The sequence below is a fragment of the Varroa jacobsoni genome, unplaced genomic scaffold (genome assembly GCF_002532875.2).
Source record: "Varroa jacobsoni isolate VJ856 unplaced genomic scaffold, vjacob_1.0 scaffold_516, whole genome shotgun sequence".
Lineage (NCBI taxonomy): Eukaryota > Metazoa > Arthropoda > Arachnida > Mesostigmata > Varroidae > Varroa > Varroa jacobsoni.
Genome location: NW_019213418.1, coordinates 78,263 through 99,045, shown reverse-complemented (window position 1 = coordinate 99,045; position 20,783 = coordinate 78,263). Strand labels below are relative to the sequence as shown.

General features: G+C 42.5%; 1 protein-coding gene across 1 annotated transcript; it reads left to right on the top strand.

Moving 5' to 3' along the window:
- The first annotated feature begins 4,323 nt into the window (after positions 1 to 4,323).
- Positions 4,324 to 5,584, top strand: LOC111261063 (neurogenic differentiation factor 6-like). Its single transcript, XM_022834285.2, has one exon. It carries the CDS (start codon positions 4,781 to 4,783, stop codon positions 5,225 to 5,227), a length of 447 nt encoding a protein of 148 aa, XP_022690020.1. The 5' UTR covers positions 4,324 to 4,780; the 3' UTR covers positions 5,228 to 5,584.
- The last annotated feature ends 15,199 nt before the right edge of the window (positions 5,585 to 20,783 follow it).

Genomic DNA, 20,783 nt, shown 5'->3' with positions numbered 1-20,783 from the left:
GTGTGTAAAGCTTGACGCCAGGAGTCCTTCCACAAATGCCAATAGCAGAGAGCGCGTAATCCCTACATATTCCATAGAAGAGCAGTACGTACGCAAAGTGGGCGGATTACGGATACTTGTTTATGGTGCCCAAATTGGAACTATTACAGGATACAGTCACAGGCGAAGAAGCGCTAATAGCTCAATTCTCCCACTTTCTATTGGCTGGAAGGGTGGGTGGTGATTTCACAAAGCATAAATTTGTCCAGTGTATGAGAACGATAAAGAAAGAGAACGAACAACACAAACTGCTTTCATAACTCTTTTCATGGTTACGAAAAACAGCGCAGACAGCGTCGCCACACCGTGGTCACTCTCGCCTTCGTACTCCTTCAGCTTGTACAATCTGTGTCCCTGAACGTCCACATTAGTATTAGGATAAATACGAGGGGTGACGGGGGTAACATCCGCACGGTTGATTAAGAATCAGCGGAAGGACAAAGGCCGTTGACATGGTCGACGTTTAACGGAGAAACCTAGCTCTGTTTCTGATGACAGGAACAAGGCGATGGTTTTCCTCAGACCAGTCGTGTGCGGTCACTTTGATGCCTTTCTGGCATTGGAGTCTGGGTAGGCGAAGTTCAGGCGACGTTACGTCTTTTCAGGCCTTCTTAGGGATCTATTCTAGTATGTAGAGAGCACTGCATTGTTGTTCAAGAAGATGGCGAATTTAATTAGTTTAGAAACGACATAAGCCCACCGTCGCGCACGATGTATGCAAGCTTTACTCCTTAAGGCTAACACAGGCCTCATAAAATGCACATGGAACTCTTATGATATAATAGTTCGATGTGCATTTTATTGCTGTCCGAGGATTTTCCTTTCAGACTGCACAGGCCATCATTTCGCCTGTTTCAAGCTGAAATTTAATCAAAATTTCATTTAAAGAAATGTACCATAAGGAAGTTCGATTACTCAGCCTGCATTTTAATGGATTTCCCTCTAAATTCGCCAATCTGACGTTTCAAATTTAAAAACAACAGTTACTCCAGCTATTGTCTTTAGTTATTGTGCGTGAGTGAAGGCCGACGAACTAAGAGTGGTGACCAGATGTGCTAAATATAGGAGACCTTCTTTGAGTGAAGCAGGATTGGTCGACATTCATTACACTGAAGAACCTTACTGAGGGCAAAGTCTTGTACATGATAACTTTTTTTAGACTGAGCGTCACGACGATGCATGAATGAGAAAAGTTTATTACATAGTTTAGCTTAAAGGCACGTAAATACGCAGATAGTTTAAGTAACGGCCGTCTTAGTCCAGACGTCTGTAAATGAGGCAAAGTTTTTACCTTTTTCTGCCATTATTATCGTGATCACTATCATCTATAAAAGCATTTGCCTTAGCTCTGTTGCGTTATAAGAACCCTATAGTCACCCTGGTTATGCCTCTATTTTAGTTATTAGAATCGCAAGGAGCTTAACTGCGCCATAGGTAGTCCTTTGAATATTTTGATTGTCATAAAAATGTGTTGTCTGAAACTCTACCTAACATTAAGCCGTAATAGAAAGCCTGGAGCGACTTTTAAAAAATTTGTTAACTCATAGTACTAAAGCCTTGAACGAGTGTGTGAAGCCAAACGGCCTAAGTTGAGCTTGTTTCTGCCCTTTATGCCCAAATTACCTTTTAGTATTTATCAGCAATTGGTCTGAATCGATCTTTATTTATCAAGTTTTCTATGTAATAGTACATTCAGGTGTCCATGGCCCACTTTCAGAGTCGACGGGAACACAACCCGTGGATATCACATATTTATATTCAAGTTAATTCATTTAAGGTTAATTATTTCTAGGGGACACGTAAAACTGGTGGACGGGCTCAATTCAGTAGCCGTCGAGCCTTGAATACATATCAATCACGTAGCCGTAAGCCCAGTAATAGGGAGAAGCGATTATCTGAAGATCAACTAAGTTAAAGCTTCACAGTCCACCCCTTGATGTCAAGAAAGGGCACACGATGAATTTCTGGATTATACGGTAAGATTATGGCTTATGTTGCAACGCGTAACTAACCGTTTAATTAAAGAATCAGCTAGCGATAGCCAATTCTTATTAATTAATATATACGTCAGTATTAATCGGGTGATTGTTCGTTGCATACTGATCGTATATAGGTTGTTTAAGTTACGTCAAGCCGGTACTTTACACGGAATAAATATAGCGGCAGGGGAGTAAGAGTATTCAATGAACGGCAAAGGCCACTGGATTAGAAAGTTTCATAAACTTGCTTTCAATAGTTTGTAGACAAGGAAGACAGATACGAAAAGATGTGAAGATTGGCCGGAACAACAACAGAGTTAGATCGAACATTTCGAATGAACGAATTTTAGAGGAAACTTAAGGAGCTATTCGCTCCGAGATACGGTTGCTATCTGTAATGAGCGCGCATGAAAAAGCTGGAAAAATTTTCTCCATAAATCTCTGAATACCCGAACGTACCGTTTAGATTAGGCTGTTCATTAAAGAGCGAATCAATCTTGTAAATTTAATTTTTCTAACATCCGCTGTATAAATCTTATTTGCATGCTATAGTTGACTAAATACGACTATGTCTGCATAGAGAAAAACGCATAGGACCAGGCCGTAGGTAACAAGATAGAATTGCTACACAATATGAAGATGAACAAAACCTGTTCTCGCAAATGATAGGTTATATCGTTCGTATACGACTAGCTCACACTTATATCAAATTGATAGCGCGTGGCACGCATAGAGGTTCCCGTACACATGAGGGACAGATATAAAAGGAGATTCTATACGAAAAGGACATTCGACAGTGCTCACCGATGAAATGACGATTTCTCAATGAGCAGCTTTGGCTCCTGTGTCCTACATATATCGAACCCACTTAAAGATATGCACAGACATACATGAAAGTATACACTTGCCACTCAAGTGCTCTACCTCAGTGGAACGAACAGCCCGTTAGTATGACCGACTCAGCCATCATCGGGGGAAGGTATACGCTTTACACATACCTAGATATGATGCCGCAGAGAAATGTACATACATGATCTTGTAATTACAGCTTTGAAACTTGAAGAGCAAGACAAGGATAATGCTGTGGTGCTTAGGTGCTTGGCCAATATGGCTGCCTTCGACAGAGAAAATGCTGGTGTGAGCATGGACTTCAACAGCAGTACTCGAGTATTATTTTCAGAGTTAGCTCGGACTATCTGTACGTTCGCCGTAGTGTCATCATCATTTTGCTGCTGTTGTTGTTAGCGCTTTTCGTGAAGTTGCTGACAGCTCGGGTTTATCCAGAGATGATGGAATGATGAAAATGGTCGTACGCCTTGGGTCCGCTAGGCACGTGCGCAGACGGTTCTGTTCGAGACCCGATCGAGTAAGGTTGTGGCCCGGGAACGGGTCCCGGTCCGTTGCGTCGCTAGCGTCAACGGGCAACGAAAGTAGGATCAACATCAGCAGCGTTGCTACAAAATACCGAAGGACAACGGGGCAGCAGAGTCGAGTAACAAGGTAGCCGTTAATTCATTGCAGCAGGGTCGAATGTGCACCCTATCCTAAACCTTATAGCTCAGTAGACATAGCGGCAGAGTCGAATAGACAGCTTAAACTGGAGCTGTTGCTAAATGGAAGGGATGTCGTACAGACCACGGTGTACATACAGTAGTATTATACTATAATGGTGAGCTCTAGGGTAGCGCTCTAGCACCAGAGCGTCTAGTGCCGGGGCGGGGTTCAGTAGGGAGAGGGTCGTATGGCCATCAGCACCGGGGTCCCAGCGCCGAGCGCCACATGGCACGCCGCACATCACACACATGACGGCAGCGGCTTCAGTTCGACGCCGAGGACCGATAGCGCCACTTCGCTGACGACTGATAGAATCGAATACAACATTAACAACATCAACAGCCGCGGCACAACGCGACAGACAGATTGGTCGGCGCTGGTTCGGTTCTTCACCACCACATAGGCAATCGCTTAAGTTCTCGTACCGATACGAGTACTGTGCTGTTTAACTGCGGCGAAGTAATGTGCCTCCTCCTGGTGCTGTTACTCTAGCTACCACTGGGCCTGTCTGCTCAAGCGTCTTGCCTTTAATGCGTCTCCATCTTCAATCTTCAGTACATCATCATCATCATCAGCGGCAGAATCCGTAACAGCAGAATTGGCAGCAGTAGCAGTTGTGACGTGGTCAACCCGCGCGCGAGCCGTTCTTGTGTTCAGTGAGTTTCGCGACAGCTGCGCGGGTCATAAAGAAGAACCCCGTCCGTACGCGCGACAAGAGTAACGCGCTGCGCCAGTCAGTCCCTGGTTATCTTCTACCGTCGCCCGTTGTCGATGCAGTCGCAGTTGTTCTTCCAGAAGACAACGGGCCGTTTTCGGCACTCGGCATAAACGTAACACAACAGGCGGGCTATGGGCATACAGTGCGAACTCTCAGCTCGTTCAAACGGGAAAGAAAGAAAGAGCCACTTGAAGTACCACAGCAATATCTGCGATAATCTGTATACGCGTGTATCCAGTAATAGACGTGCGCATGTTACCCCGTTCATTTAACGGCATGTTGAGTAGTGCGACAAATTGGTCATGATTGTAACCGTGCTTTTGGTGAACAACGTTGTTCTGTAGGCAAGAAGAAAGGAAAACAACAGTAAGAGTGGTTTTGTGCGCACAGCGGCAACAATAACGATAACAACATTGTAAATACACGCTGGACCGTCTCAAGACTTAGGTGTCACACTGTCCATGTGTGTAAATGTGTAAAAGAGTGCTCAATGTGTTCAACGACGATGGAGTTCCAGTCTCAATTCTATGATTATGGTGAGCAAGAATTGCATCCGGCCATAGACGCGGACGGTGAAGAACCACAGAGTGAACTGTCGACGGCCAGACCAACGTGTTATGATTTTCATCATATGCCCCCATCCCCGCCAAGTGAACTATCTGATCCGGTGTCTTCCACAACCAGTAGCCCCCTCAAAAGGAAAAAAGGTCTTAGATCATTGATCCAACCAGCTTCCGGACCACCAGTGGTCAAGAAGCGCCGTCTTGCAGCCAACGCTCGGGAACGCCGACGAATGCATGGACTCAACGTCGCTTTCGATAAATTGCGCGAGGTGGTACCTGGTCCAGGTATCGGCGCTGAACGGAAGCTCTCTAAGTACGAGACCTTACAAATGGCACAAAGCTACATCAATGCGTTGTCGGCCCTTCTCCGTTGAAAGCACTCTCACTTTTCCATCAAAGTAGTCTGGCTATTTTCAGTAGATAGAAGCACGTACATATGCTGTTGCTACACTCGTCGAAGTTATACAGCCGAACTTCAACCATAATGTTTCTTCAGGGAGCCCAGTACGTTTACAGATGCCCACTTATAAATGTACGATAATCTGTACTCGCAAGTTTGCCATAGATGACACCACTGTGATGATACGAAAATAACAAAGCCTTGTTGTAGGTACTCTATTGCACATACATACCAAACTATAGTGTTTATATGTTTGCCATATTTTCAGTAGGTACTATTATTCTCTACGCTCGAAATTGTTTACAAAATAAACTTTTTTGTCGGTAGTTATAAGTGCCATCTTCGTCTCTTTTCTATTAGATCCTGTTTTAACTTCTGTCAAAAGAATTTTTCGCTCACCTCAAGTGCCCGAGCTCTGGGAATGCATCGCCGGACGTTGCCTATATTTACTTAGGTACCCACTAATGTGGGCATCGCAGACACGGCCTAGGCAGAAAGCGAAGAAGGACGTTGTCGCAAAGTATAGTGATCTTCGTTGTCTGCTCCAGTGTGCTATTGATAAGCTTAAAATAAACGAGACGATTTACATGAAATGATATTACCACCTGTAGTTTTAGCGGAATCATCGTAAATACTCGTGCTATTCAAGTTGAGGCTATAGGGACGCTGGGAAGCACAAGGTTCGTTCGGGCTGCAGCGCGTAAAATGCCCTTTACTTCAGAAAGTCTCGTTTCAGATAGTTCGCTTAATTGAAAATGAATCTTGTCCATTTACGATGGCAGATCAGAGAACGTTGGCTGGAGGTGGATTGATGACAGCTGTGTCAATCCATGCCATGTCTCTGTGCGTAGCTTCGCATTTTGATGGTTGTACAAATTGTTAGGATGTATTGACACCGAAAATGGCAGATTGCTCTTCTCCTTTATTGTTCCAGTTCTCCGAGAGATTAAATATCATAGAAAATGGTTGTCAAAGATATTTTTTTTTGGAAAAAGATGAGAGATAGTGTTTTTTTCCTCGAGAGCATTGCAGAGAACGTTACATGTGCATGTACAAGGGCTTCAGCTTGAAGCGGCAGTTTAATGTTCCTTGGATATTTTTTTAAAAAACCTTAATTTACTAGCCTTTAGCCTGTTGCGCCATTGACCAAAACCGGTAAGCCGAGGACTACGCTCATGCAAAGTTGAAGATAGTTCAGTGTGACGAAAGGCAGCCATGTATGAGTATAGCAGTGTGCGAAGAGGATTAGCTCATCACTAAGAGGTGGCGTAAGTAATAAAAGAACAAGAGAAAAAAAAAGGCGAAGCCTGTCAAAAAATAATGATCGAACCGACTGTGAGTCGACCGAAGATCCGCGCTAGTAACATAGTCGAACTGGAACCTGGAAGGGAATAGGCTGTTACTCGAGTTGGTGGAGCAGAACTGAAAGATCTCATGCTGACAAATGCATATATTTACAAAATACCGCTGTTACTGTAACTTGTTAGCCGAAGTCTGAGATCGGATTCTGTATTTAGTGCCTATTAGATAGCAATTTCGAAGATATACCTGAATCCAAAACAATGTATAATATAATAAAATGTACAATTTGATCATATTGAAATACATTAACTATACAAATGCATAAACATTATAGTATCGGTTCAAAAGAGATTTTTCGTAAATCCAAAAAACCTATTGATGACATTAATTGCCGAGCTAGACGTGACACTATATGTAGTAACAGTGCGCACGGGTCACACAATTTGTGCCCCTCGGCATGATGATAGATCTTCTCAAACATGTCACTTAAGATGACTATTTTCGATTAATCTATAATTCCGAAGGTAGTAATAATTTTGAAAACGGGAATTTTTCAAGTCGACAACTGAAAGGGAGTGTTTTTTAGTAACTCACTGAGAGGCTCTCGTCGCAAGGAATTGATGACTGGTGTTGAAGTTCGTGGGGGTGGGGACAGGTAGGGACGAAGTAGCACAGGAGAGGCGAGTCGTCGACCTAGGTAGGACCACAATCGAATAGATTTTGGTTCAACTTGCACGTCGAGTGGCCACAGTGACTCGGTTCGATTACTAATTCATAAAAATAAGTTGGAACGTAATCAACGTTACGTTTAGCATAAAAACGCTGAATCGGACTTTAATCGTGTTTAATAGTCGATCCACCATAGCCGAAGCTTATCCGAAACATTTTTCCTTTTAATATTGCTTTTAAGGGTCCTCTATGATGCGCGATGTCCAGGCAGGTAACATATTTGCAACAAATGGATATAAAAAAAAAAGCTCTTGTATTGTATAATGGAACCCTGTATCAGTGCGTCGATCTGAAATTGCTTTTCCCTGTAAAAATATAATACTATTATCGTGTGTTCAGTCGCCTGTGCTTTTCCTCAAGATTAGCTACTGTTACCCACTTCTTTCCTCCATTATAGAATTACCATTTTGCACAGTGTTATAATATAATTGATAGCCACTTCATTATCATATCATCGCTGTGCCATTTGCGAAGCAACAGGAGCCGCCGGACGACAGATCTGTTCAAGTTGTCTTCCTTCATTTTGCCACTGTTTCACTTTTCGTGTCTGCGGACATTCGTCTGCTCTGTCAGTAACTGTCCGTCCGCCTCCCCCCAAAAATTAGGCCCGCTAAAGACACAATAAACATGTTTATTTTTTATCGACCATTTACAATGCTACCGCTCTTCGGTCCACGTTTCGTCATCGAAGGACATTAACTTGAATCGCACGGCCGTCGCTACTATTTTTTTTTGCTTTATTAATTAGGCCCGCGGCGTAGTTTCCGACCTCTCGAATCTCGGACGGCCAACATCCGTTATCTATCTACCCATATAACTATCGTAATCATTGACGAAGAGTGACCCGCATGTAATGTCTCGGAGCTGAAGAAGGAACAGCATAATGGATTGCACTTTACTCCTAACATATACATAGAGGATACGTTCGTGAACGCTAATCAAATCTATTTGTATGCTGCCATGCCAGAATATTGACGTCAGAAACTATAGACAGAGACATCGGGATCTGGCCAAGGCAAATTGGTGAACTTTAAGGAAAAGTGTAAATATTTGCTTTGTGGAATGTGGACACAATTAAAGGACATGCCTAGAAAAGGTACTGCTTTTTCTCGACGAGCCAAAAATACAGACCTGAAAGTAAACAGCAAATGAACTGCACATCAAGTGACTGGAATAGAGCACCTCTGTAAGCAAATAAACCTAGTCCATTGATACGGACACTATCAGTTAGAAGATGACAGCTGAAATTCAGACACAGCCAGATTCCTACTAGTGGAAGAGGCGCCAAGAGCTTTTACAATTCCTTCTCCCCTTTGAAAAAGTCGGAAGGAGGACCTTCTGGACCTGTCCTTCGGGCAAGGCCTCTTAACTCTTGAGCCATCGTCGTAAGGTGCGAATGTTTACATGCTACGAAAAGCCTTGAAACAATATGAGAAGAACTCGGCGATTCGGATGTCTGTGTGTTGGATTATACGAGAATAGTTATGGTGAAACAGTTTGGAACAGATTAATCAGTAGCGGTGTTTTCTGTGTTGTGTATCACAAGCGACACGGGTAACCCTGATTTTACACCGAAATTATTAAGCCCATTTGGAATCCATGGAATTATTTCCATTATAGTGATCTGTTGGGTGCCAGGTTTATCAGAATCTCTTAAACAGCTGCACGATTTCTCAAGGAAAATTTCGTAAAACGCCATGAGGTTTATTGATCATTTTATAAATATTTTACTGTTCGTCGTGGTTTGTTAGAGATTAGGGATAAAGCACATTTGCCCTCGATTGCGGAAAAGCCTAAAAAAATAATGCGTAACGACGATTTCAGGCCTAAAACTCAGCTGCTATATTCAGCTTGTCGCATTTCATTATGTGCGCACTACTAGGCTTTTGTTACTGAGTCAATGCAAAAACAGCTTATTGCTAAAATCTGATAAAGCTGTAAATTTAGCACTGGGTTTTGTACTTAGTTAGTTAAAAAAAAAAGTCGGTTTTATCGTTAACCTGTAGACGATTACTCGGACTATGAGTAGCTTTTCAGACAAACAAAATAAGTGAATAGAAATGCAGGAAAACGTTAAGTGAATGTTTTTGCCAGCCTATAATAACACAAATATGGTAAATATGAATGTGGTTTTGCAGTATGGAATTACGTCGGTTCAAGCAGCTCAAATCTGCCGGCCAGTGTACAGGCGAGAATATTAAAGGTTTACTAGAATTTTCTATAGTGAACTAATAGCCATCAGCAGCAATTTAATTAAGATATAGACTCCATAAAATATGATGCAAATAACGCTAAAAACATTTCACTAATATTGCATTTTAAGAAGATTCGAGATTTCATTTATACGAAATGGCGGGAAAAGGCCAACGAGATATGGCGAGATTGTCTAAACTAGGTAAATTCAGTTTTGCAATAGAACCGAAAAAGGTACAGGTTCAATAATGCCCGTATGTGTATTGTTATCCTCTGTTCTAAAGCGCATTACGTGTTCCTGCAGGACCATGTCGTAACACTAAATACACTGGGTCCTACGCTTTTCCAGATTGTCTTGCTTTTGATCGTATTATGTTCCTCAATAGTCGAACAATAAGTCGGATTTAGTCATAGTTCGACTGCTACGAGCTAAACATCGAGGTGTGTGGCGACCTAAAACACGTATTGATTTGATCAGTGATGCGCCACTCCTTTCCGCTCACTCTTCCCCAGTAGCATGCAAGTGACTGGGTTTTTAAGAAAAGTTACGTGAAAATCGTGCCACCCATTTTCCTCTCAATGTGTCGGGCGCAAATTAATTTTGTCAAGTCTCCAAGCCACGTGGTCAGATCGCTTCCATATTGGCTGGCTGGCTGGCTGGCTCATCCGCCCCTTATGATCGATGGGTTTGTAGTCACCAGAATTATGGTGTGCTGGGGGGCGAGTCTAAAAGCGAGCCTTAGGTAGGCTAGTATAGAGCCAAACCAGACTCAAGAAGACATTACATGGGACCGAAAGGCGCCTCCGCCAACGACTCTGGCACTGACACAACGCGCCATCGACAGTTAGTCTCCCCTTGAAAATGATGATGCAAAAGACGACAGACGGTGAGGACTATTGCTGCCACTGCTGCTGGAGCTACTGAATGAAAGAATTGCTGCCTCAAGTTAGTGCTGCAAACAGTACCCAACAAGCAGCTGACGAACGACTCGACCACTATGTCATAGTCTCCTTAGCGCTGTTGTCAATGCGTCGGCGGCGCGTCGCTTCTAGTAGCAATGGCGAGCGGGAGGGAGAAAAAAGGACGAACGAACGGATAGAAGGGCTAAAAAGGAAGGAGTAAGGGCGGGAAATGAGGGCTTCTGCATGACTGTCTGTCATTTCCAGCTGAACTCATTCCTTGAGCCATTCGCTGTGCTTCTCTTCCCATATCGATCAGCATCGCTCGTCCTATACTGTCATTTTATGCTGTACCTCACACTCGTCGTTGGGCAAGCACAGTCAGACGATGCTTGGCGGCTGCTGGCTATGTGCGACAGTGAAGGTCGAAGCTGCTGCCGGTTACCGCTGGAGCCTCACTCGTACGAAGGAAATCGGAGGAAAGAAGGGAAAGGAAGCGCGCGATTCGTTTCCGTGCTGCAAAAAGGTACATGGCCGGAGCAGCGGGGAACAACAAAAAGATAAGAAAAGGAAAAATACGTGGCAGAGGAAGAGGACGAACGAAAGCCCATCATCGAGTGGGCGTTGCTGCTAGCACACCGCAAACTTTCCTGTCTGATCACTGCTCCTACTATTACCATACAACTATCATGATCCTGGCTATCCGCACAAGACCGACTGCGGTTCTCGATTGTCTACTTCCTTTTCCCGTCCTACCCATTTGACCCAGCTCGTCCCCACGTCTACTACGACCACCAGAAATACTTGTCCTAGCCATTCTCCAGCAGCTGACACGAGAGAGACCTTTTCCAACGAGCCTGGAGTAGTTTAAATCGACACTGTGACGCCACACACAGGCCCGGAAAAAAATAGTCGAACATTGTACAACAACGAGTGGTCGAATGGATCGTCTAACGAGACGCACAGCACAACCTGATGCCAAAGTACTCAGAACAGTGTAGAAAAAAAATAGTAGAGATGGCTAATGAGAAAGACAAAAAGGTAAAAGGAAAGGTAGCAAAAACACCAGCATAAATTGTTTGTGTTCAGTTATATGATCCAGAAAAACGAACAAAGTGTCGCAAACGACACTCATTGCAGCCACGCTCACATGGCTTATGAAAGCCACAGATGTCGGCAGCAAGCGGCTAAATTATCGAATTGAAAAGGCGAGCTTCTGTTGTAAGATATTTGTTAGTGGTCGTATCAACTGACGAGCTGAAACTGTATCAGTTTAATAACCTCTATATATATATATATATAGACATAATTTTTTTGGAGGTAAGGACCTATATATAGGTCAGGTCACTGCTTCAAGTCCCATTAATGACAATTTGTGTGTAACTAGATAGATAAAAATGAGGCTAATAGGTGCCATTGCATATCTCAGTTCCAAGATTAATTTGATGGACTACACTACGGTCGGTTTGCTTAATGTAAACTCAGGCCTCTTTTCCAGAATACGCAAACTGCTTGGTACAGTGACTTCTAGCAAATGTGAATAAGTTGCCTTTAGGCCGAATGTTCAATCCAAAAACGGAAGTATTTCCACGGCAGAGTACTATGATTTATAGTATATAGCAGTTTTTAAAATGCAATAGCTTTTCTTGCTTAACTTACTGCTATATATATGTTATTATTGCAGGGAAAAAGCACTCACTATGGGATTGTGACAAGCGGTCACTGCTTTTCACTTGTCTGTCCTTGTCAAATACCTTCGACGGCTGTAGTCGACCCGGAGTGCTATAAGGAGATCACGACAGTTATCAGATAACATTCATTCACTGTGTGCCTGGGCGCGGACTTAGCCTTATCATTATCAGCCATGTGCCTCATCGAGGTTCCAGCGGACTCTGGTGTAAGTAAAGTCGGTCGAGGGTGGGTACGCGGAAATTCTCCAATCGCACGCCGGCAGACCGTCCATGAACCCTTGAAAGCCTCTTACCGTCGTCAGAAAGAGGGTCAAAGATAACCGGACCTACTAAGCAAATATTGGACGGGTATGTGACCACCACAAGCGGACCGTTCCTTTCTCATCGAATGGAGGTCGATAGAAGGAAGAGTACGCTCTAGAAGGTAGGTGGTCTGATGACGCCGAGTGAGAAAGATATCGCGTATCAAGACCCTCTAACGAAAAAGGTGTCCTCGACAGTATTTCCGCTCGTCGTTCCCGTGACGACCTGGCATGACAAACATTCGAGGACGTGGACCGGGCAATACAGGCAGTTGGACATAGCGATGCCAATAAGTCGATAATATATTGTGCATTAAAGGCCCGTCGCACGCAGTTGTTTCTGTCGCTATTAACGTACATAGTATATTTAGCAATGATTTACTGAGAAGACCTGTAAACCTACCAAAACGCACATCGTGAGCTTCTTTAAAAGCTTTAGAAGCAATCTGCAAAAATTGGTTGATATAACAGCTCCAAACGATGACTTTTGTCATAATTAGGTTCAATTCCTATTTCCTACTCGGCTAGACCAGAATTAGCTTCACTCATAGCAAATGGGATTATCACTGGCAAAACTTTCTTGACGGGCTAGAATATTTGTGGAAAAGTGCGAAGTTTAGAACGTTAACGAGACAGGGAAAGAATTAAAAAAAAAAGTGTACCTTGATTCTTCCTCAGCATCACGTCTCTGTTTTAATTTAATTTAACTTAATTATCCGCCTCTGTACCAAGGCCTCAACTTGCTCGTTTAGGTTCTTTTGACTAACAGGATCGTAATTAGTTAACGATTATAACACACAAGTTTCCTTTCTTGTTTTAGGAGAATAAAGTTAAAAACGAGTTACTCCCCTTTTAGTAGTTTGTTTGCTTTGGCCTTTTTCCATATCAGTATCGACGGCAAATGAAAGCCTTATGTTGTGTCCATTACTAGATGAGTTGTCCTTACTGTAAATCGCCTCTCATGTCTTTGCATAAGAGGCATTCCTATCGCGCGAAGGTAGATCCTTAGTATCGTGCTCATCTAGTTGAGTTGCTGGCTAGTGTCGCGTTTTAATTGATTCTTGTACACGTATTTAGCATGCGCGAGAAAGGCGTATTCAAGCAACGATGCGATTCTGCGTGCAATGACATTTTCGGTCTCACGACCTTAACAGTTGTGGACAGCGTTGTTGTTGGCATCTTCGGCTACCGAGATCATGTCGTCCGCTTTGTGCCTTGTCCATTTACTATTATACAGTTGTATTGTTGAGGTTTAATCTTTTTCTCACGCAACAAACGAACGAACAGACAACGGCGAAAATCGCAGTGCTCATGATGCCACCGTGCTGAAGTCACGATGTGGATCGATCATGTGTTCCAGATTGGTTAGCTAGTTAGGCCTATCAATGCTTCTATGTAAGGTAGGCGTAATACATTACCTATTCCTTTACCGCCCTACGCCCAGTCACTTGCTGGCACTCACTCGACTGGGGTGCCGAAACGGCGACGGCGACGGTTGCCTCAACCACACGAACGCCCACTTTTGTGCATGGCGTATTGTTGTTCACTTGTTACTGCCATTGAAATGCTTCTGAACAGAAAGCAAGAACATGTCGCCGGCTGTGGTGCAGAGGTCGGCGCACACTCATTGGTTCGTTCAATATATACGTATATATATATGCACTACTTCTTGTCGGCTCTTCGACTCTATCAGTTAGCGCTATCAAACTCTGTCATCTGGGCAGGGCTAGAACCTGACTGTAGGCGTTCCGGTGATTCGCAAGTAATCGTAAGTAGGCCGAAGTAGAATTGCATTGTTCTTTGATAGCAAATTCTGTCTATTCGCTGACAAACCAGGCGCTCGAGTCGAATCACACGGGTTCTGGTGTGATAGCCCTGTCACAGAAAAACTCGGCTGCTATTAAGCCACAGCAGTGTTGTGCTTGGGGAACGCGCCTCCATACTAGCTTTGTATGGTCTGCTACACAAAAAGCTATTGTGGCTGTTCCCGCCCGGTTAACTCAATGGCCAACATCAGAGTAATGCTCTTTTCTTTACCGCCTAGGTACTATTGGATAGTAGGTCTCATTTTGCGATCTCTTGAGACCTGGCTTGGTGAGATTAACATGGCAGAATCCATTAAAAGCTGCCATACAGGGTCTACAGCTTAATCTTTAATAATGTCGACGAAAATAAGGCCATGCATTTTAGCAGGTCTATGATTATGCTAAATATATGAGTTCTAATAAACAGGTTTCAAATGCAACGAGGGTTGGTTTCATGACATATAATCGTGCAGGTTATTAACCTATGATTGTATAGGGAGGATGTATGATACACTATTTCATTACATTTTATTAAACTGAAAAACAATCAAGGTTTTGTCTGACAGGAACGTATGAGTCAAATAACCGAATGTTAAAGATAAAAAATCCTGCAGCGCCTAAACAACATCCAGTAATCCCACAGAATCGGCAATCATATATACATATTATTGCCCTCTGAATTTAACATGAATAAGTTAGAACTTGTGAGACATCATATAGTTCGATACAATAATTTAAGTTATTAAATGTTCGAAGAAATTTCTTTAGCTACATCTTTTGCCTTAAGCAGTACAACTTCGTAAAAAATCAAACTGTAGACAGACTGCAATAGTCTAATGCTACATGCTACATTTCTATAAAATTATTAGATTTTCCAGATGTTCACATCTGGAAGCGTTTTCCGATCTCTTAGGCTACCTTAATTTGTCTTCACTACGCTTACTGTGATAAAATTGCAATCAGATCATTGAAAATGTAAGAAAGAAACACCTTTGGCATCGAAAAGAAAAAGACATATACCCGAAAATGACATAAACCTTGAGTAAATTATGAATGAAGAGCCTGCACGTACATAAGCTAGCCATATCTACCTTCTCTTTTTAAATATCCATATGACGTATGCGGCCTGGATGTTTAGCTACCTTTTGCCCAGCTATGTGAGCAACCTATGTTTCGCCTTGTCGATGGCGTAACTATAACCCTTTATCGATTCCAATAGCCGATTGCAGATGGTGTATTCATCAAAGCTGATTCCAACATCGAAAGGGAAACAATGGGAGTCAACGCTTTCACACAAAAAGTTTAGATCCGTCTTGTAATCACACAACAAGGCAATGCCTATATCTGAACGCAGAGTACTTTTGTTTGGGTCAATAATCACATGCACCCACGACGTCCATAACTGCATGTTAATTAACGTTGCTACGTCACGGTATATATATATATATATATATATATATATATAAATATATATTTAGTCTATTAAATACTGCATTGCGAACTGAAAACTCTGTCTGAGCACTTTTTAATCTTGCATATATTATATCGTCTGAGGTGCACAGGAGAAAATTATTAAGAAGGAGCCAGTTTATTATTAATACATAATGGAGACACAGTCTAGCTATGTATATGAAAACTGTTCTCTCAAATTGTTTTCTTTTTTTTTTCCATGTTTCTCATTAGTTTGTTTCTCTTGCCTCCTAGCTCATCTGGTCGGAATGAGACGACTTCATTAGAGAAATTTCTATTAAATTCAATTATATTTCAACCAGATTAATCCAGAGAACGATTTAGTTTATAGTGCCAATAACAAAAACCATTTCAGTTGTACTTTTGCGACGTTATAGATGTTGATTATTAAAATTGGTACTTTAGAACCTATAAGTACTTAGGCATTTAATACTGCACTGATTATATAGTTTATCTGGAGACTAAAAAACCTTACGAATATACGAGATAGAGCACGGAGCATCGAAAACTAGCGCCCGCCGCAGCAGCGATTTAATTAAACTATCGAGCGGCCCCTGCAAAAAAGTCTGCTTTGGAAGTACATTTGTTTATAAAACTATTTAGCCAACTCAGCAGATATTCTAATTGATATTTGCATAGTTGACAGAACAAAGAATAAAACAAGTATAACTGCTGATGGCTTGTCAGCCACTGCCTGCAGAGTACACACGAAAACCTATTCTTCACGAAAAATACCATTAGCTTGGATTGAGCCTTTGCTAAGGCAGCTTTAGGGCTGCAATGTAAGCTAGTCGTTTGTATTACCGGGAACATATATTACCGGAAGCCGAACGCAATTACTGCTTATAATCGTATCCCTATGGAAGACGAAGAATTTTACTCAGGTACGTTGATTTGTGCCACGATTTGCACTACAACAAATTTAAAGAATGGGGAGAAAATGGGGCCAAGCTTTGGCCATGTTCCGCAGTAGCCTTTTTCTACGCAAGAGACGATCGCTGCTCATCATTCCTTTTGGCCCCTATTACCTATTGTCGTAATAGGGTACGACAATAGGGCGTCCAGATCACTTGTACTGATTCCCCGCTCATCACTTCTTCTTTGATCGTAGCCATCATTGTCGGTCAGCGGTATTTCTGTCTCTCAGGAGGCATCATAGGAAGTGCGACATTATACTCTCGGTCGTCTAATCCTATTTGGTTCGAGCAAAGTCCTTTTAAGACAGGACCGATTTCAACGCGAGTGGGCGTGGCGACGCAAGTCTTTGAATTATTCACAGTGGTCGCTAGCTACAATGCAAACTATGATAGACAACTCGTCGTAAAAGTTAGAAGTTTTGCCTAAGCAGGATATAAAGTTGGTACCCGGGCGACAGACTACGGAACAATTACTATCGTACTTAAGTTGAAATTTTACATATATGCATTGGATCCTTGAAGTAAATTAAATCTAGATAACTGTCTCAAGATGCATGAGCGAAGAGTTATGTTCGGTATGATCGCTGAGATCAACCCAGTTTTTCATCTACCTTAAGTGGGTTATATCTCCGAAATGTCAAATGGGCTACTGTAGGTCTGCTAGTCGGATACACGGGTGAGGAGCAGTGAACGTGCTAAAACGTGTACCGATGTTGGAGAACCGTGACCGTACAAGCCAGCTCATAGCCGCAATCAAAGGCGATTCATTGAGTGACAAGTGAGAAACTGCGTTTCTGAACGTGTCTTCTTCTGGCGCGATGCCGAACACGACGCACGCCGTTACCGACGAGAGCGTATTGAAATGTCAGCCAGTATGCCGAGTGAGCGAGTCGCATGGCTGGATAAGGAGCGTGCTGTGTGCAGCCAGGTCCCACAGGTAAGAAGCTGCAAGATCCACGGCTTTCTTAAATAACCAAGGTGCTTTCAACAGCAGGAAATGCTAAAAAGAAACGAAGAAGAATAAAAGGCTGAAAAACAAAGAAAAAGGGGGGCAGGAAGATGAGCAGGACCATCGCAGGGAGACATTTGCAATGCAGAACATCTCAGCTGTTGTTACAGATTCATGCAGCGGAAAGCCGGCGATAGAAACTAGAGGGTCATAGAGGTCTTCAGACAGTGAAAACGTATGATCAAGCGGACAGGAAAACTCATGTAGTGCTGAAATCAAGGCAAAATCTTGCTGAAGGCAGCACTGGAAAATTACGTGTGGAGCGAAGACTGTTGTTAGCGAAGGTCTACCGGAGGATGAAGAATCGAATATGGAAATGAAAAGGATTACTCCCTCTTGACTTCTATTTCAGTTAGCGCATGCAACTAACAAGAATTACTTCGATAATAACAGTGATAACGAGTACTATGTTGGGATAAACGTTTGGGAGCCTAATGGGAAGGGCACTTAAAAAAATTGAAAGCATTTGAAGTGAAAATAGATAAAATCGGAGACTCGGTGTTAGTGATAAAGAAATTGAGGCATTAGATGGTATCTGAACAATAAGATAGTGCAGAAATCAGTGAGGATAATACGCTGATGAGCAACTGCGGCGCACGATCTGCTTTCGAGGAGATCCATTTATTGCTACTCTGAAGATCACATGGGCTTCAGATTTGATCCATCTAGTATAACAACTACGGTTCCCTTCAATGGACAAATGATCTTCTAACATGACTGCACTTGCCGTCTTTTAGCTAGAAAAATTTTCCTCTATTTTGCACAGTGTCCGTATTGTAGGTGTCTGTATGCACGAGAAACCATGCATGCGAATCCGTGCTTAAACAGTAAACGTGCAGATTTGTTTGCGGAGCGTCACACAAATGGCGAAATTCAGATTTCAAAAATAAAAGTTCACCATGAATAAAGCTATGAGGTAAGCCCACAAGTGTTACTTGCATTCCCAACAACATAGCCTCGACATGTCAGAAAAGAAAGGACAGTTTTGTCACAGCGATAACAAATTTTGCTGATAACAGCTGGCAGAGGAGAGAGGCAATTGTCTAACGAAGTGGCTCCTCAAACTGTAGTTAATTCGCCTATTTTTAAATAAAGGGACTAAGAAGTCTTGATTAACTTTAAGCAAGCCTTGAAGTGTTGCCCAGACGCTTGTTAGATCTGCATTTTGCATTGGCTTTGGAATCGGGGGCTATCACTTAGGGTGATATATGAGAGATGGAAAATTCAGAATTACTGCAAACGCTGGATTGATGGCCCTCAAACAACGTAGTAATCTAAAAAAAAGAGATCGCGTGGACACTCAAACGGGGAATAACTGAACATAACGTTGGAATAAGGCTCTCTAATGAGTATGGGTATGTTCGGATGAGTTTTTTTTTTTGTTAAAGAAGCAATCGCGCACTCATCAAGTCGCAAACCGGAGAAAGCGGCCAACCGACCCTTGCTGGCAAAAGTTACTTGGAGCAAATCGCCCCGACGGCTGGGTCCGCTGCCGATGAACTATGGGCACGAGGACCCCCTCAAACCGTCGGGAGAATCCAGCTCATTCCATTTGGTACCGAAGCAATGAAAAGTAGTATGACGGAAGCTACGTGCTTTTATAGGGCGTGTGGACACTGAAGAATGAGCATCTACTTACGCGGTATTACCGACGATCTCAGGTAAATGCCGCCCATCCTTTTTTGCCGATTTGAGGTTTTCTGAAACATAGAAGTGTCTATATATTATATTGTTCTATGCCCGAACAGTCGCGTTCCGACAGCTATAGATCAACATCATCCATTAAAACACATTAACGTTTTTGTACTGTAGCAGAAGATGCTTGTTTCGACAGTCTAAGCGACACCTTATAGGATTTCAATGTATCATTTTAGAAATTATTGTTGTCTTATTGCAATTCTTTCACTTTTTTTTTCAATATGTGAAAGATGCAGTGGAAAAACGGACCACTCCTTCAAAAATGTCGTTTATAATTTTTAAAGGCTTACTTTAAATGCCAGTCAATTTGCCAAATGAAAAGAGTTTCATTTTATCTACCAGCTAGAAAACGTAATGCGTTATGGGCCACATTGAAATGTGCTCAATGACATGGTTAGTACTCATGGGATTCTTTTAGACATCGAACTGTATTTAAAATTAGCCATGTTTGATTACATGTGGAGCAATTGAATTCATCTGCTACTAAGAGCCATACCGTAACGTGAGTTTTACCTCCTCCTGGTGCTCACCCCGTGAGCTCTAGTCGACGTTATCTCGTTATTGCAGTTGCTGCTAGCAACCTGAAAGCCTAATGGTGCGAAGTTGGTTTAGGTCCGACATGCAACTTCAAGCTCGCTGTGTCATTGCCTCTCGTCTGACATCCGGTCGCGTCACCCATAGCAGTGCAGCCTGAAGACTCCGTTGTTTCTTACGCAAGCCTTTCGCTGAGAGTATCTGGTCTCGCCAGTGTGGAACAGAGAACTGCTGAGATGAGATCAACCATGAATGAATGAGTTTATGTCGTGCCCATGCAAATAGAGCAATAACAGCGGACCAAAGTAGGCCTTCTCTTGGCCTTCGAAGGCATATAGCCACCGCTGTACACTGTATATACCTGACCAACACTTAGATTGCGCTTTATTGTGACGCCTAATTTGGGTTCGTTTGAAATTGCCTGTCCAAGGTACCGGCACACGGAGACTAAACAAGTCTATGCGATTTTGTTTGTCCTAAAGAAAGGCATAAAAAATAGAATGGTTTTGTCTGTCGTAGCAAAGGACATGTCAAAATTGTTAGACGTTTGAACGGGATTAACGGTACCTGCTTTGTCAGCTCATACATATAAATTTTCCTTTAAGCCGTCTGCATACATTTTGGTTGAATTCATCTGCCAAGGATGATCCTCGTGGTGTAAGCCCAAAAAGGTCTTTATGTAATAAATCCGATCACATGGTTGTCGCAGAACTTAACCTCGTATTATGGCACAACGACGATTTCGCGGATGAGAACTTCCCGATTTTTAGCCGAATTAACTATATGTGTATATAATAAAAGCGTTAGTTTTCTATTTAAAACCTAATAGCCTTTTTTTATTAAAAATATGGCAACAATTAACTGCTGGAAACTTATAACGACACTAGGCTCCATATCTTTGATTGGATTGATTTAACGACCAGCAGACGTTTGTATATAATCTCTACTCCCAGAGTTTTTTTACACTCTCTACAAAATTG

What these genes read in the sequence shown, in the direction of transcription:
- LOC111261063 (XM_022834285.2), top strand. Translation starts at nt 4,781, where the DNA reads ATGTGTTCAACGACGATGGAGTTCCAGTCTCAATTCTATGATTATGGT.